The following is a 14,708-nucleotide window of genomic DNA, read 5'->3' as shown; positions in this document are numbered from 1 at the left end:
GCAGTTGTCTGCATCCGATTACATTGAAGCATCTATACTATAGTTTCTCCTGCACTTGATGGAAAATCACAAACTGCAAAGCTTGCAAAGTACAGCCCCAATTCCCAAAAAGTTGTTAAGCCGTGTAAAATGTAAATGATTTGCTTATGACATAAACCAATATTTTATGCCCAGTAGAAAACAGAAAACATATGAAATGCTGAAATCTTTACTTCTGAGGAACTCTGCCTCTCTAAGGTGCTTTCCCCCCCCTATACCCACTCCTGTGTACTGACCTGTGGCCTTATTAACCAAATTAGTTTCAAAATGTTCTCCATACAGTTTCTTTTTAGTGTGACTTACTTTTCCGGCCTTTTGTTGTCCCTCCCCCGACTTTTTTGAGACGCGCCGCTGCCAACAAATTCAGAATGAGCTAATCTTTCACAAAATGGTTAAATGTCTCACTTTCAACATTCACTGTGTTTTACTGGGCTTAGAAAACGTGTTTATAAGATCATCAAATCTTTGCATTCTGTTTTTATCGACATTTTGCCCAGCGTCACAGCTGTTTTTGGAATTGGGGGAGTAAGTAATAATTTCATGCAACACCTCCGATATTACCTTGACTTCAAATAGCGGCTCATGTTTTCTATGCAACAATGCCATAAAGTCTGCTCATAAAATGAGCTCATGGCAGTTCAGTGCTTACAGCAAAAAAAACACCTTGAAAATATTGTTAACACTGGATCAAACAAAAAAAAACTATTGCATGTTTTTCAGTGTCGCATAGTAGCTTGGATTGAAGCTTTAGTTTTAAAGGGATTGATGTCTCTCCCCATTTTGTTGTTGCAGTGCAGGTCAAGGTTGACGCTATCTGCTCTGTTTTAAAGCACTCAATAGAGCCCTCCAATCAAAAAGGCATCAGTCCTCTTGATAGTGTCTGTTCGTGGTACACAAGGGTCGGAAGGAGAGGACACAAAGGGGAAAAGAGGCAGATAAAAGAAATTAGAATTCAAAGAGGGGAGAGGGACCAGCTGGAAAACTGTGTCTGCGTGTTGGTGAGTTTTCCATGGCTCAGTGAGTGCAGAAGGTTCACTGATCAAACCATTACTCAGGCCCAACTGCACACATACAGACACAGTGATAAGAATAAATAATCCCCTTTTTTCATGTTTTTAGGACACTGAAACTGGGTTTAACCCCCCAAACACACTATCCCCTTACTTTACATACAAATATATGCACACGCATATGCACACACACACACAGATTTGAGCAGTAAATCTAATCTTCTTACTGACCACAAGGTCGGACTGTTGAAACAGAACAAAGTTCACATCGTTAACAGTGGTGGACAGGCAGGAACGGCGAAAGACAAGAGACAAAACTGTGGAAAAGGAGACAGAGAGAACATCAGAGAGGACTTCAGATGTCATTCCTTCCAGTAGATTTCTGAGCTAACGTTTGCTTCATCTCACAATTTGCTACGCCATACTGACACTGGCTGAATTCTTTTTAAAAAAGTTTTTCTGCTGTGACACAGCTGTAGTCAAATCAACATCTTTGGCCTTAACTTTTAACTGCTGGAGACTATTTCAAGTCAAATCTACATACCTTAAAACTGTAAGTATCTATTCATGACCAATGCTTTGCTCTTGATAGGTTCTTGTGTGGTACATGTGTTTGCTATTCACCACTTTTCCACAAGTGTGCCCCGCTGTAGTGCTTTGTTTTTCATTCCCCTGCATTCTCTTTGGCATTATTTTCTGTGGTCTCGTGCCGCAAGAATTTGTTGGGTGAAAAAATTATTTCATTTTCTGGCACTTTGCTGCAGGAACAACAGCGTGATTTAACTTAAACGCCTAGGAGGACTTCAAGGTGGAAACATGAATTTCACATTTCGAAAAGCAACATGGTCATAAAATAACTACGGTTCTGTGCCACTTGATTCCCTTTAAACTGTATCTTTGAGTAATTATTTGAGACGAAGCTACTATCAACGCCTTTATATCAGGTTTTATTCCAGTTGCAACTCTTGTCATAGCTACGGCACAGTGCTCTGCAATGGTCGAAGTGAAGTCCCTCAGCTAAAACAGCTTCTTAATCAGGCCTATTTGGTGAGCTTCAAGCTGTTAGACCATAGCAAATTAACAGAAAAACTATGGAGTTGTAAAGCTGGGCTGCGATTACATCTCAGCTGGAGGTCTTGCGGTGAATCATGAGGTACATATGTTTTATTCATGTCGATCTGCACTTTTTTTGTGAAGCTCAGCAGAGCTTTTATGGTTATACATTTCTGCTGGAGATTTCTTTCAGGCCTGAATCATGTTTGTGTCTTTCACATCTGGGGCAGGACAGGGAACTCGAAACAGCAGCAAATACAGCAAATGTTGATAGAGGGCCTATTTCAAGGCAAGCCACGATATATTCAATGAAACATTAGGGCCATGGAGATGGCCGACACATGAGTAATCTGAGGGAAAAGGAATGTTGGTAGACATGACTTTGGACCTGCTTCACTTTGAAATACAGCAATTAAAGTGCTGTTAACACAGTGGTTATATGTATACTTCCACATATTGATGAAACTGTCTTATGTACCAAATTTAAGCCATTCACCCTGGGTTTGTCCAGCCAGCTACAAACTCGGCACTTGTTGTGAAGCGTTATCTGATCGTTTCTCCCCTTCCATCACATCACATCTGCGCTCTCTCTTCTTTTTTTAGAACAAGTATGGAGGTGCTGAGGGAGCCCTGGGCAGATCTGGCTCTGCTCCTGCGACAGACTGTCACGCCGTCAAACAGAGAGACAGACAGCTTTTTGCCTCTGTGGCTGTTCGGCCTGCTGCTGTTCCTGTCCGTCTGTCTGCTGCTGCTGCAACTGATCATCTTTCTCAGCTGGAAACTCAGACAGGGTGGGCACATTGTTAACTTTTCATGTCATGCCCTCTGGACCACTTGCTACGTTATATTTAGTATGGAGCCATGTGGTTTAATAGATGTTGTAGGTCTTTCTCCGGGGCCACACAAACTTCTACTCTACGCTATGCCAGTGCAAGTTTTTCTAATTTCTTACCAACATCCACAAAAAAAAACCTTGGCAAATACATTTTGGGAATTTCTCGTGATATTAGCTCATTTTGAGCTGAACGTGACAACTAAAACTGTGTTTGGGTCCATTTTAAGCAACAAAAATACATTAAAAAACTGCTAAAATAGGCTACAAGGGGAAAAAAAGAAAGAAGAAAAATGGGGCTTGGCTAAATGGTATGTCTAGAGTAGATCTAAATCAGACTGTAAAGATACTGATCACTAAGACGATCAGTTTAACTGGCTTGTACTTTATGCACATGTGTATTTAAGGCAAATAAGGAACAGAGGAGACCAGAGGGCAGCTGCAAGTTTATGTACCCGAAGTGTGAAAAACCTGACCACATGGGTTTTCTTTAATTTCTATAGCTGTGCTCCTGCCACAGTTAGAAATGAACCTGAAACTTACATTTTATTCATTTATTAATTTTATTACATTTTATCTAACTCTAAAAAATAAGAAAAAAGAGAAAAACTAATCCAAGCGGTGTTGATATCTTGAGACATGTTTGGTGGGAACAGGTCAGCTCGAACCACTGGTTAGTGTAGAAGTACAGTATAAGTGCCAGTGTCTGCTCTTTATCAAGAGAGCAATTATGACCAATTATAGCTCAGCAAACCGTTTATTGTCTGTCAGTGGCATCCAAAGAAAATGTCTCTGTACTGTTTAACTGATGGGAAGAAATACCTCCACCTGTCCCTCTAAGAAACACAGGTGATAGATGGTGCGTTTTCTATGAGCAACTACCACAACTGAAATAGTTTTAAAGTGGTTACAATGTGCCTCAAATCTTATGAAAATGCTTTACTGCTGCCTTTCTTCAGCTGGTTGAAACATTCGATCTTCACTGAACAATAGATTCTACAATGCAGCTCCGGAAACGTTTAGGTGATTGTTTTTTTTATTTTATTCTAATACAGCCTATACCTTAATGTTGAAGAAATAATCTTTTCTTTTTCTTTAAAAAAAAGGTGTGTTCGTGAAATATACAAACACTAAAAGTAAGGAACAATGGACCTAGAAAATTACACTTAAACATTTAATAGTTTGCTTCTAATAGAAACTTTATTGGCAAACTTCTCTCTCGGCGAGCTTTAAATGCCAGCAAAACGGTGCCTGGCTTGATAATTAAAAACATTTTAAAAAATAAGCCAGTCAGCGCAGGTTTCTTAGGTCGCTTTCAAAGAGGACATTGATCGGCACAAGAAATGAAAATGACGGCTGTAATCGCACGTCTAAAATTAGCTGGAGGGAAATGTTTTATCTAGGTCTGTAATCGCACGCAGCCCACACAGTAAATGTCTTCTAAAGAAAAAGTGGAAAAATAAGCACCATCATACAAGTTAGAAATATTTCACCCAACTGGTAAAAGCGCAACGTGGAAAGACAGCAGCAGCATCAGCAGAACGATCTCAGCTTTGTGCCGTCACTGTAACACTGTTTTGTAATCGCGACCGCGACTAAAGAAGAGAGCCTCGGTCAAATTACAATCTGCTTTCTTGATATTTTCTTTCTTTCCCCATCTCCAGCTGAGGCTGACCTGTCCAGGTTTCCGGAGGACAGAAGCGCCATCCACAGGCAGCTGTGCAGCAGTGCGCATCTGAGGACGAGAGGCTGCGGGTCTCATGCTTGCACCTGATCGGGTTTAAACGTTAATGGAACCAATTTAAACAGAGCCGGGTGACTGCAGCTTACGCTCAGCGGACTGTGCTCTCCAGACAAAGCCCGTGAATGTTGAAGAAAGACGTTAACTGTGACTAAAACGCTTTGTGAAATCCTCAGAGCAGACCTGGAAACTATAGCCGTTACTGATGTTTTCTTCACAGTTCATTGTAACAGAACAGAAAACCCATTACTTTTTAGCGGTCTATTTCCTTTTGCCTTCTTATTCAGAGCTCGGAATAACCTGTTAGGTCTTAGAAGTGTTCATTTTAGAACATTTTACGCTATTCGTGATCAGAATATCCGAGCATAAAGTGCTCACCTCATGTAGAAGTACACCAACTCATGAATGATACAAGTGTATGAGGAAATAAAGTGAGTGGCTGGAGACTTTTCAGAACAATCCTTTATTTAAACAGTGTTACACAGGGGGATGCGGGGGGGAGGGAAGTGGAGTGGATGCGTGTGGGGAAACGATACCATTAAGCTGCTAGACAAAAACAAATAAAAACACCAGTGATCACTGGTTAGCAATCAGGGAGCAAAGAGGCAGCTGGGCTGGTATTCCAAACGGTTTTCCCAAGAGTAATTTAGAGGTTTTACCTGTGAGATGAAATACAAAATTGTGCTGGTTTCTCTCCAAAGTATGAAACGTGGCCTGAGATTTGGGCGTTAAGAGCACGCTGCAGTCCAATTCCAATGCGCACCGTGCAGCATCGCACCGTCAGCGCTCTGCAGGACGCGGTGACACCGAGAGAACCCGGTGTCACAATGTTGACATCCCTGACAGACTTAAAAATCAGCTGGCATCGAATCATCTGTTGCCGTGGTAACCCTGAAAACCTCCAACATCCAGCTCTTTACGTTTGTACTGCTTTTCTTTTCTTTTTTTTTTGCATTTTTACTTTTCTTTTTTTTACAAAAATTTTAATCAACGGTCATTAATTTGTCTTCACCCCCCCACCCGGTCAGTATCCTAAAAAAATCGAATGAGAAACACCGACATTTTGGAAAACTCCACCTCACAGCCCTTGTGCTCCTGCGATTGGTTAAGAGAGCCCACCACCCCGGACATTAACCCTGGTGCTAGAAAACACGAACGGTGGCAGAAGTCTGCACTTGCAGTGGCATTTTCATCCAAAAAAAAAAAAAAAAAAACACACACACACACACAACCCACGGTGACAAAATTACAAAATCTTCAAGAGGCGGCACAATGATTTCCACCTTCCAACGAATACAACAGTTTCACAGAGAAGTTGCAAGAAACAGTGAGGAAATTTACGAACAGTTGCCGTGACAATGCCGATTCAGTTGAGATTTTTTTTTTCCTTTTACAGCAAAGGCTGCCAAAGCTGCCAAATGTCAGAGATTTTGATTCTCCTTTTTTCTTTTAAAAACGTGTTTCAGCTGCTTTGTCACTTTGCAAAAAAAAAAGAATGCTTTCCCCCTCATGGAATGTCATTTAACTGCATAGTAGGAGTCCGACCAGTGTTTCCAACGACAGAAAGTCTGGTTTAACTCCCGAGTCTGCTTACTTGAGAAGGCTTTAAACAAAAAAAAAATAAAAATGAACAGGTGCATGCCAACACACAGTTAATCAGCTAAAAAGAACAGTTTTTCATCCTGTTGAACCTCATTTAAAATTTCCAGTCAGAGGAAAGAGTGTATGAATATAGACTGCTCTAAGTGGAATGTATTTATGGTATCCTATGGCACTTCTACGCTCACAATAGAGTTAATTTCCAGAAGAATATGCCTTCGCCTTTTACTGCTCGCAGGGAAAACCTCTGCCGACTAAATGCATTAGACCAAGCACCTTGTTCTAATACATTCGATACCACCAACAATTACACACAGTCACATCGTACTGAGGAATTCTGCTCAACGTTTCAGTCAAAGAACACATAAAATTAATACACCACATTCCTTTTAGGGGTTTTCAAGGGCACTTCAAACCCTCAAATATTCTTCCCTTTAAGCGGAGTTTTGCTATTGCGTTGTAACTACCTTCAAAAGCTCTGTAGTGTAATGTAACGTCATAATGTAACGTAATAAGAACCGTTAAAAAAAAAAAACACATACCCAAAGAATGCAGCAGAATATTTGGTTGCAGTAGGTCAGTACGTCAGGAAATATGAGCAAGTCACGGCAGAGACAAGCCGTCATCTACACACTCTCAAAACCAATCAACACGGTAGCAATCCCATCTGGACACGCTTAAAGATACTCTTGAAAGATTTTTAAAAAAACAAAAAAAAAAAAATGTGCGAAACGTGCAGAATTTAGTCCCATCTAATATTCTGTCTAGCAGGGTTTGTTGGTTTTATGTGGAGACGGGTGTGAAAGGAAGCAGGACATAAACGGTGCTGACAACAAACACGGCTGTGGTTAGTGAACACTCGGAAACTGAGCGAGTGGGAATCTGGGAAAGAACCAGTTTCAAGTCGTCTTCATTTTGGTACCTCTGCCCGTCGGAGCTTCAGATTTGCCATTTCCACAGAGTAAGGCCGACTGACGTCGATATTCGTATTCTTTTTAATTCCCAAGTTGTCGGTTGGCACTCTCCCAAATATCTTCCAGTTTACTGGTCGTCTCTCCCAGTCAAGGGTGAGTTTACGTCTCCCTTGCTCCCCCTGGGGCCCGAAAAGGAATGATTAGTGTCGCACAGAGGGAGAGCCCCGAGGAGGATAATTAGCTAACGAAAAGCTGCTGCTCCCACTGACCATAGTAACCTTCATTTCTTTCTGTACAGACTTGTATTCACCAGCTTTAAAGTCTTCATTTTCAGTTCAAGTTCATGTCATCGTCATAAAAAACAAATTCCTCTAAAAAGCTGTAAAAATCGCATCAGATTTGGCTTCTCAAGCTTAATTCATGTAAAAACCCGCTGACCCAATTAAAGTCCACCTCCATTCTTGTGTAAATGTTCAAATGTTCCCTCTTGTTAAGAGTTGAGCAAAAAAAAAAAAAAGACTTTTCAACTGAAAATGAAGTTACTCAGTGGCTGGTCACACACAAGGAATGTTAATGAAAAACAAGGATAGAAAATGAAAAAAAACAACATATTTTCTAACTGCATTACTTTAAGTTACAGCTCCTTCTTTTGTGTAACTATTTTTTAAAAAAGTGATACGGTGACATAGCTCGGTTCTACTGAATAAGTGTCGCAGAGTAAGAAGTAAACATGTGGTTTGAAAACTGAAGAAGTGATTGAGTTGCATTGTATTCCTTTTCATTTACATCGCAGTGAAGTGACGGTGGGGGAGCCGTAACTTAACAAATTCCTTCTTTTTTTTTTTCTTTTTAAAAGGAACGCACCAAAAACCTCTTTTCTTCTTGTTGAACTTGGGTTTTGACAATGATCCTGATCAAAAGCTCTCTTGGTTTTGCTGTCGTCGGTGTTCAATGTGCCAAAAAGCTCTTCTGTGTTGCCTTTCGAGGCGCTGCATTCCTAGCTCTGAATCTCATCTGGATTGGTTATCAGTGCATCCCTATGTTTATTTTTAACACGTGACAGATGAATTATTCTTACTCTTTCTGTAGAACGGTTAAAGAAAGGGGAAAACATATAAAATAAAAGAAGCTACAAGTGTTAAGCTAGGCAAGTGGTTGTTTTTGTCCCCTCAGAAAGAGTGAGGATGTTACATCTCTTTTTCCTGGCTTTGCAGTGAGGGACTGAAATGCACCAAAGATGTGTGAAAAAGACCATCTGGGATGAGACAACTTCCATCCCACCGTCTTAACCCTCCTCCTCCTCCGGCTCTCCCTGTTCTTCAGCTCCTCTTCTGCCTCTCCCCCTTCTGTCCGTCAAGTTCGGTTGTCGTAGAGTGATGAAGGTCGTTTGTCGTCAAATGAGAAAACAGTCGCGGCGGGCCTTTCAGCTCTGGGAAAATAGATTGAAGGCAATCAGCCAGCAGAACCACGAAGAGCACGGTACTCGTTTCCTTCTCAGAATCATCCCTCTCTACACCACTGTCATCGCACCTGCTCACCGCTCAGATTTGAAGTTTTGGTCCTCATAAGTAAAATGTTGTGCGTCACTAAAACTTTCCTCATCAACAACAGTAATAATTGTAATGATAATAATGAGTTACTATTACTATTATTACCTGAGTAAGGTCAATCCTCCTCCTCAGCCAGTTCAGTTTCTTTATGAACCACCACTCTGGTGACAGACATGTCAGGATGTTGCTCTTTGGCCTCCTTAATGGCCTGCGCCAGTGCCTGCAGCACCGGGAGGCAACCACACAGTGGCAGCACCGAGCACAGCAGGCAGTGGGGGGGAAGGAGGGGGACATGGTGGAGTTAAATGAAAAATGGAATAAGAAGCATGAAAAAAAAAAATAAAAACATGACACGAACGCTGGATTTACGGCCGGTGAGCCATTTTACTTCCCACGACTAGGGTAGGTAAAATGGCTTCCAGTTAATTATCAGTTTTCCAACACAATGTGACACATATCTGATGTCTTACTGTAAATCCAGAAAAATAGAACAAACAGGCAACTCAGACAAAAAAGTGAAGCAAGACTCATGCAGACCAAGACCTACCCCAAAACGAATATTGGACTTTTTAAAAGTTTTTTAAAGATGTGGCGTGTTGCTCTCAGTTTGACAATGAATTTTAGGGCAAGTGTGCCTGGAAATAGGGATTGCATACGATTTTGTTACCTTCAGTTAATTCATTATGGCGAGGGCCGTAAAATCAAAAGAAGATCAAGTCATTTCAAAATCTACTCTTGTCTAGAGAACAAACAACACATACTATACATTCTCTAAAATCCTCTGGACTGCACAAACTCAAAATGATCTAAGTGCAGCTTCAGTGTGTAATTTGCGGCAACTAAGCGGTTGAATTTTGGTTTGAGGTTAGCATACAAACAGCAAAAGACAAAGGCAGCACATCAAAAGAACCAGAGGAATAAATTTAGAGAAAACGTGCCAAAAAAAAAACTCCTCAAAAAGGTTGAGACGCAATATCTTCGAGGCAACTTTGAAGAAGTGAAGAGGCAGCAGGAGCAGATGCCAGTCAGTGAGTGGAATCTGGACGGGACTGATGACGTGTGGGCAGGATTCTCAAATAAAAAAATGTGCATGCTAACAGATAACAACATGATGGACATGTCACCAGGCGTCTAATTCTAGGCTTTTACACCACCCCCGTACGATCAACCAAAAGGCTGAAATAGCAGGTAAAGCTGGGAGATAAAACTGCTCGGCTGAAGACTGACCTGATCGTGGTCGATGTCGCAGTCGCCGGTGATGACGATGCGTTTTTCAATCCTCGTCTCTGACAGTCCGCCCTTTAGTGTCTGGAACAGAAATGCGACTTAGCAGACGTTTGTAAGTGTAAAGCCTCAGCAGGTGGGATACGGCCGAGTGGTTTGCATTGCGCAGGCAGCCAGGTCAGAAAAACACAAGGTGAAAGATATAACTGCTGTAAAATCGCAGACCGTGTGCCTCAGTTGTACATTTCAATATCTATAAAACACATACAAATTAGTAAAAGCAGATATATTAGTGTGAATATGCTGCATTCAGCTGTGTGCTCGTGTTTGCAGATTCAGCTGCATCTCATAACAGAGGAAACATCTTGTATTTGTGGAACATTCAGTTGAAACTAGCCCAAGAGAGACGGATGTGTGAGGCTGTGGGTTGCCATACCTTGGTAATGTGTGTGGTCGTGGTAGTACACAAAGACTCAGAGGTGATTGTCTGAGCAGTCATCAACACCCCAGGCTCACCGTCGCCATTACCATCCAACTAACAACGGGAGGACAAAAACAGACCATCAGCTCTTAATCACCGTGTTCGAGAAGTCTGCTGTGCTAAGTGAACAATTTTCTACAGAACACTGTTCCTCTATCAGAACTCTTTCCCTGGAGGTGAAGGGAGGGCGCCATGCGCTGTTGCTAGAAAGGAAGCACTTTGGAACATTAGCATCAATTACCTTTTAAATAATGTTAAAGCTGGATGTTTGACACACATGTAAACTGACAAATGACTGTTGACACACGTAATTGGAAAGAAAAAAAAGCTCCCTGGGCTTCTTAGGTGTGCACCTGTGCGGCCTCGTATGTGATGGTCTTGGTTTCCGTATGAACGATGGGAACTTCTTTTGTAGCTATCTCAGTTTTCTGGGCTGCAAACGTGTCTGATATAGTCACCATTTCTGTCTTTACCACAGGTGGCTGGGGAAGGAGGAGAGACAGGAGTGAGGGGGGGAGGAAAGTTAGTATATTAAATCTGAAAAATGTGCTTGTATTCACAGTCTTGCTTTGGCATCTATTTAACCTCCAAGTCAATAAAAAAAAATCTCATAATTGGTTAACAGGTGAGTTTAATTCTACAAATCAATGACTTTAGCACTTAATAGTCTACTGAATGGAGGTGATTTAGAGTAGCACACACTGCTGCATATGTACAGCAGCAGCTTTAGATCTATAAACACTGCAAATAAGAGTACATGCGATCAAAGCCGTGCATAAAAAAGCGAGAGCGCCCAAACTCATGCAGCACAATGCAAGGTAAAGTACAACGACATCTACTTATCGCGTTGTAGCACAAACAGCTAGAGCAGCATCACAACCACAGTAAAATTTCTTTGGTGCCAACATGCAACTCAGAACACGACACAGCACAAACATACAGAAAACAGGAGCCGATATAACCGGCGGGACACAAACACGGAACGGCTATTGACATGTAAACAAAGGTGACATTCCGAATGGTGGGTGGCATTTCCAAAGTGGTTGGCAAGGATGATTCGCACAAATACAAAAGAGACGCACCACTGCCAAACACAGTGTCCCACACACACACACACACCAGAGGTGAAAACCAGCATGCAAAGCAAAAACCATACACCTAAAGGCATCATGCATATCCCACTTAGGCCCCATTTACTTCACAACACAAAGTCGGAGGCGACAACAGCAAAACACCACACTGAGTGGGACTAGCCATGAAGTGTGATGATCGTAGATGACAAAGAAATGAATCAGCATGAATGAACATGTGAAATCAAAGGCTAAAATTATGTAGGGGATGGTGACTTGACTTGAACACCAACACACCAAAAACACTGGTGGCAAATTAGCCTTGTAAAGCGCTCTTTGTCTCAAGGAGTCTTTCTTACGCTTATAACGGGGCTCCATTTTAAGCCCGATAAAAAGTTGTCACGGGACAAGGAGGAGTGTGAGGATGTACATGAGGCTTAAATATTCACGCAAGCAGGAAGGAAACCGGCACTGTGATAAGCAGCAGGGAAAAAAAGTGGGTGTTTCTACAGCTGGTAGGAGGGATCAGACCAGCAGGGAAGCTCCGCAGTTGGCCCAGAGAAGACTTTACCTCAGAGCAACAAATAACCTGCGGCCGTGGGTCCACTTCAACCAGGGAGGCTTCTCCGTTCATCTTCGGTTCCTCCTCTTCCTCTGCAGGAACGGCCACACCGATGACACTGACAGGAACTTCGTCGGGTGTCAACATTGGATCTTCTGTGCTTTCCTCCGTCTCATGCTCACCTTCCTGTTCCCCCCTTTCGTTCTTCTTCTTCTCTGCCTCGGTGTCATCCTTTCTGGACTCTTCTAGGCTTGCTTCTCCTGCAGGCTGGCTGACCTCAGCTGGAAGTGAGGGAGTGTCTGGAGCGGACACCTCCTGCTCCTCCCTCTTGTCGTCCTCTTTCTGCTCCTGTTCCTCCTCCTCTTCCTTCTCCTCTGGTATTTGTGTATGAGAAATGGTTACATGGACGTTTGGATGGTACTCGGCCTCTTCCTCACTTTCGCTCTCAGATGAAACGCTCTCCTGCTTCCTCTGCTTTGCCTCCTCCTCTACCACTACTTCCTCTTCAGCTCTCACGTTCTGTTCCTGTGTTGCCTGCTCTGCAGGCAGGCTAGCAGGGGAGCCGGCTGTTACCGTGACAAGTCCAGGTTTGGCTGCTCTGGAAACCTCTTGGACGACAACAGTTTCTTCGATTTCAACTTCGGGCGTCTACACACACGCACGCACGCACACACACATAGTGCACAGACACACACAGTGAGGTGCACACACATTCCCAAACAAACGCATGGGGAGGGGAGGGGAACAAAACAAAAACAAAAGCAGAAGATGATCATTAAACATAAATCAAAAAACACACAGCTACTGAAAATAAACTGAAAACAAAGTAACATCAGGAAAAAAAACAAGATGAGGATCAACTGTGGATGAAAAGACATGAAGAAGTTACAGGATCAAGGAGGAAGGCAGAGAGATGAATCATGGGAAAACAGACCGTGAGAGTGAGAACACAAAGTTTCAGGCTGCCAGTTGAAAACGAATGAAGAAGTGAAGGAAGCGATGGATTATTAAACACCACGAATGGAAGGCTGCAAGGATAGTAGAAGAAAGTTAGGAGCACCTGCGCAGGTTCTTTGGTATCAGAGATGGTGTTATCAGCTGAGGCTGCTTCTGTTTGTGGCACACTGACCTGCGTGACAGAGAAGTTACCATGACGTTATCAGTCACACACCAACAGTGACATCATCATTGTTAGGAACACTGGGATGCTTGTTATCACGCCATGGGGACAGGGCTCTGTTTGTCATGTGCTCCTCTCCTCTCCTCGTCTCGTTCTCTTACTCTGTCCCTGCCTGCTCGACTGTCTTTCATGCAACATCAAATCAATTTCACCCCAGCACGAAGGTCACTGCAGCAGGCGAATGGGATGGGATGGGGTGCAAAGATGTGAAAGGAAGAATAGAAAATGAAAAGATGAAAGACGGGTTCGAGAGAATATCCCTTCAACAAAAAGAAAAGCTCATCCTCGCCCGCATAAAGAGGCTAAATAAAAGATGGTATTGAAGTCAGCAGTGCCTTTGAAACGACCACAAGAAATACATCACACCTAAATGATTAACATTTTGTGCCATTTTAAAAAGCTCCAAAGCAAAACAGGCACCAAATGAGCTCTCTGTCACTCGGTTCTTTTAGCTTTGAAGAGAACTGCTGCTTCAGTACTTGCTTCTTTTAACGTGGCACTCGTCTTCCCTGAAGAGGCAAATATCCCTATATGTAGCAGATTCTTACATTTGCATTCAAAATGCATATTCAAGCCATGCCATTAGCATCTGTTAGTTGATTTGGATCCAATTTATCAGGTCTTTAAGGATAAATTTGTCCAAGACGCAAATGTAATATTACTACCATTCATGCAGCATCCACAGCAGGCATTATGGGCTTGGGAACACATCTTACAAGCATCCCTAATTGAACAAAAGCATTAATGAAGGTCAGTTTACTTTCATAAGTGAACAGCTTCGAGTCATAACACATGAGCATTTAACCCAAAATATTTGACTCTCAAATGTTGTAGGAGGATGAAAGTAAACTGACTCCTAAATGTTCCGTAGCAGCAGAAGCACCTCAGTGGCAGAGTGTGTAGTAGTTGGGGAAATAGGAAGCCTTTGTGGCACAGAAGAGCAGCAGACAGCAGTGGGAGATGTGGTTATGGGAGCATCTAGTGTTGGGTCGGAAATACTGCAGGTAGTCTCAGCAGCTGAATAAAATCCAGAGCTGGCATATCTGCTGAAAAGCACAGAAGCTATCTCCTCTTCGAGGCTCTAAAGCGACACAAACAAACATGCACACAGAATAAACAAGACAGAAGTGAGGAAAGATGAAACATACGAACACGCAGAGAGCTGCACTTTTTATCTGCATATGTCAGGTCTGCATAAAGTAGAACAGAGAGTTCAGGTGAGCAGAGAGGAGACCAGCATCACCCGGACCAACGTGCTGTAGAAGCTAAACCTGAACACGAGTGCAGCTAAAAGCTGCTGACGTTAGGTTCATATTGTACACAAACAGAGCCAGAAACATCCATTAAGTTCACCAAGTGATGAGTGAATGAGATCATGGAAACATCTGCATGGCAATAAAGGCTTTCAAAACTGGAAAAAAAAAGTTGGAACAATCCCCAAGAAACAGTCTGA

General features: G+C 42.5%; 1 protein-coding gene and 1 long non-coding RNA gene across 11 annotated transcripts in view; one reads left to right on the top strand and one right to left on the bottom strand.

Moving 5' to 3' along the window:
• The first annotated feature begins 1,262 nt into the window (after positions 1 to 1,262).
• LOC140267025 (uncharacterized) overlaps positions 1,263 to 14,708 on the top strand; it is a 123,402-nt gene continuing 109,956 nt past the window's right edge. The window contains exons 1-3 of one of the 2 annotated variants that reach the window (XR_011907185.1): positions 1,263 to 1,602; positions 2,706 to 2,893; positions 4,599 to 5,240. This is a non-coding gene — a long non-coding RNA (uncharacterized lncRNA). Of the gene's footprint in view, positions 1,603 to 2,705; positions 2,894 to 4,598; positions 5,241 to 14,708 lie in introns of those variants that run through there. The other variant, XR_011907186.1, reaches the window with a different exon arrangement.
• Positions 7,979 to 14,708, bottom strand: part of epb41l2 (erythrocyte membrane protein band 4.1 like 2) — a 38,303-nt gene continuing 31,573 nt past the window's right edge. For 4 of the 9 annotated variants that reach the window (XM_072362171.1, XM_072362172.1, XM_072362173.1 and 1 more), the window contains 8 exons: positions 14,139 to 14,336; positions 13,136 to 13,204; positions 12,085 to 12,723; positions 10,797 to 10,925; positions 10,399 to 10,497; positions 9,966 to 10,046; positions 8,844 to 8,958; positions 7,979 to 8,617 (listed from right to left, as the gene is read on the bottom strand). In XM_072362171.1, the coding sequence (XP_072218272.1) occupies positions 8,854 to 8,958; positions 9,966 to 10,046; positions 10,399 to 10,497; positions 10,797 to 10,925; positions 12,085 to 12,723; positions 13,136 to 13,204; positions 14,139 to 14,336 (1,320 nt within the window). In that variant the 3' untranslated portion in view covers positions 7,979 to 8,617; positions 8,844 to 8,853. The remainder of the gene's footprint in view (positions 8,618 to 8,843; positions 8,959 to 9,965; positions 10,047 to 10,398; positions 10,498 to 10,796; positions 10,926 to 12,084; positions 12,724 to 13,135; positions 13,205 to 14,138; positions 14,337 to 14,708) is intronic. The other 5 variants (XM_072362174.1, XM_072362176.1, XM_072362178.1 and 2 more) reach the window with 3 other exon arrangements.

Source organism: Leuresthes tenuis, unplaced genomic scaffold (assembly GCF_036924035.1).
Source record: "Leuresthes tenuis unplaced genomic scaffold, fLeuTen1.0.hap1 SCAF_13, whole genome shotgun sequence".
NCBI classification, from domain to species: Eukaryota; Metazoa; Chordata; class Actinopteri; order Atheriniformes; family Atherinopsidae; genus Leuresthes; species Leuresthes tenuis.
Note: the sequence above shows the minus strand (reverse complement) of the source record. Positions and strands in the feature narration are given on the sequence as shown.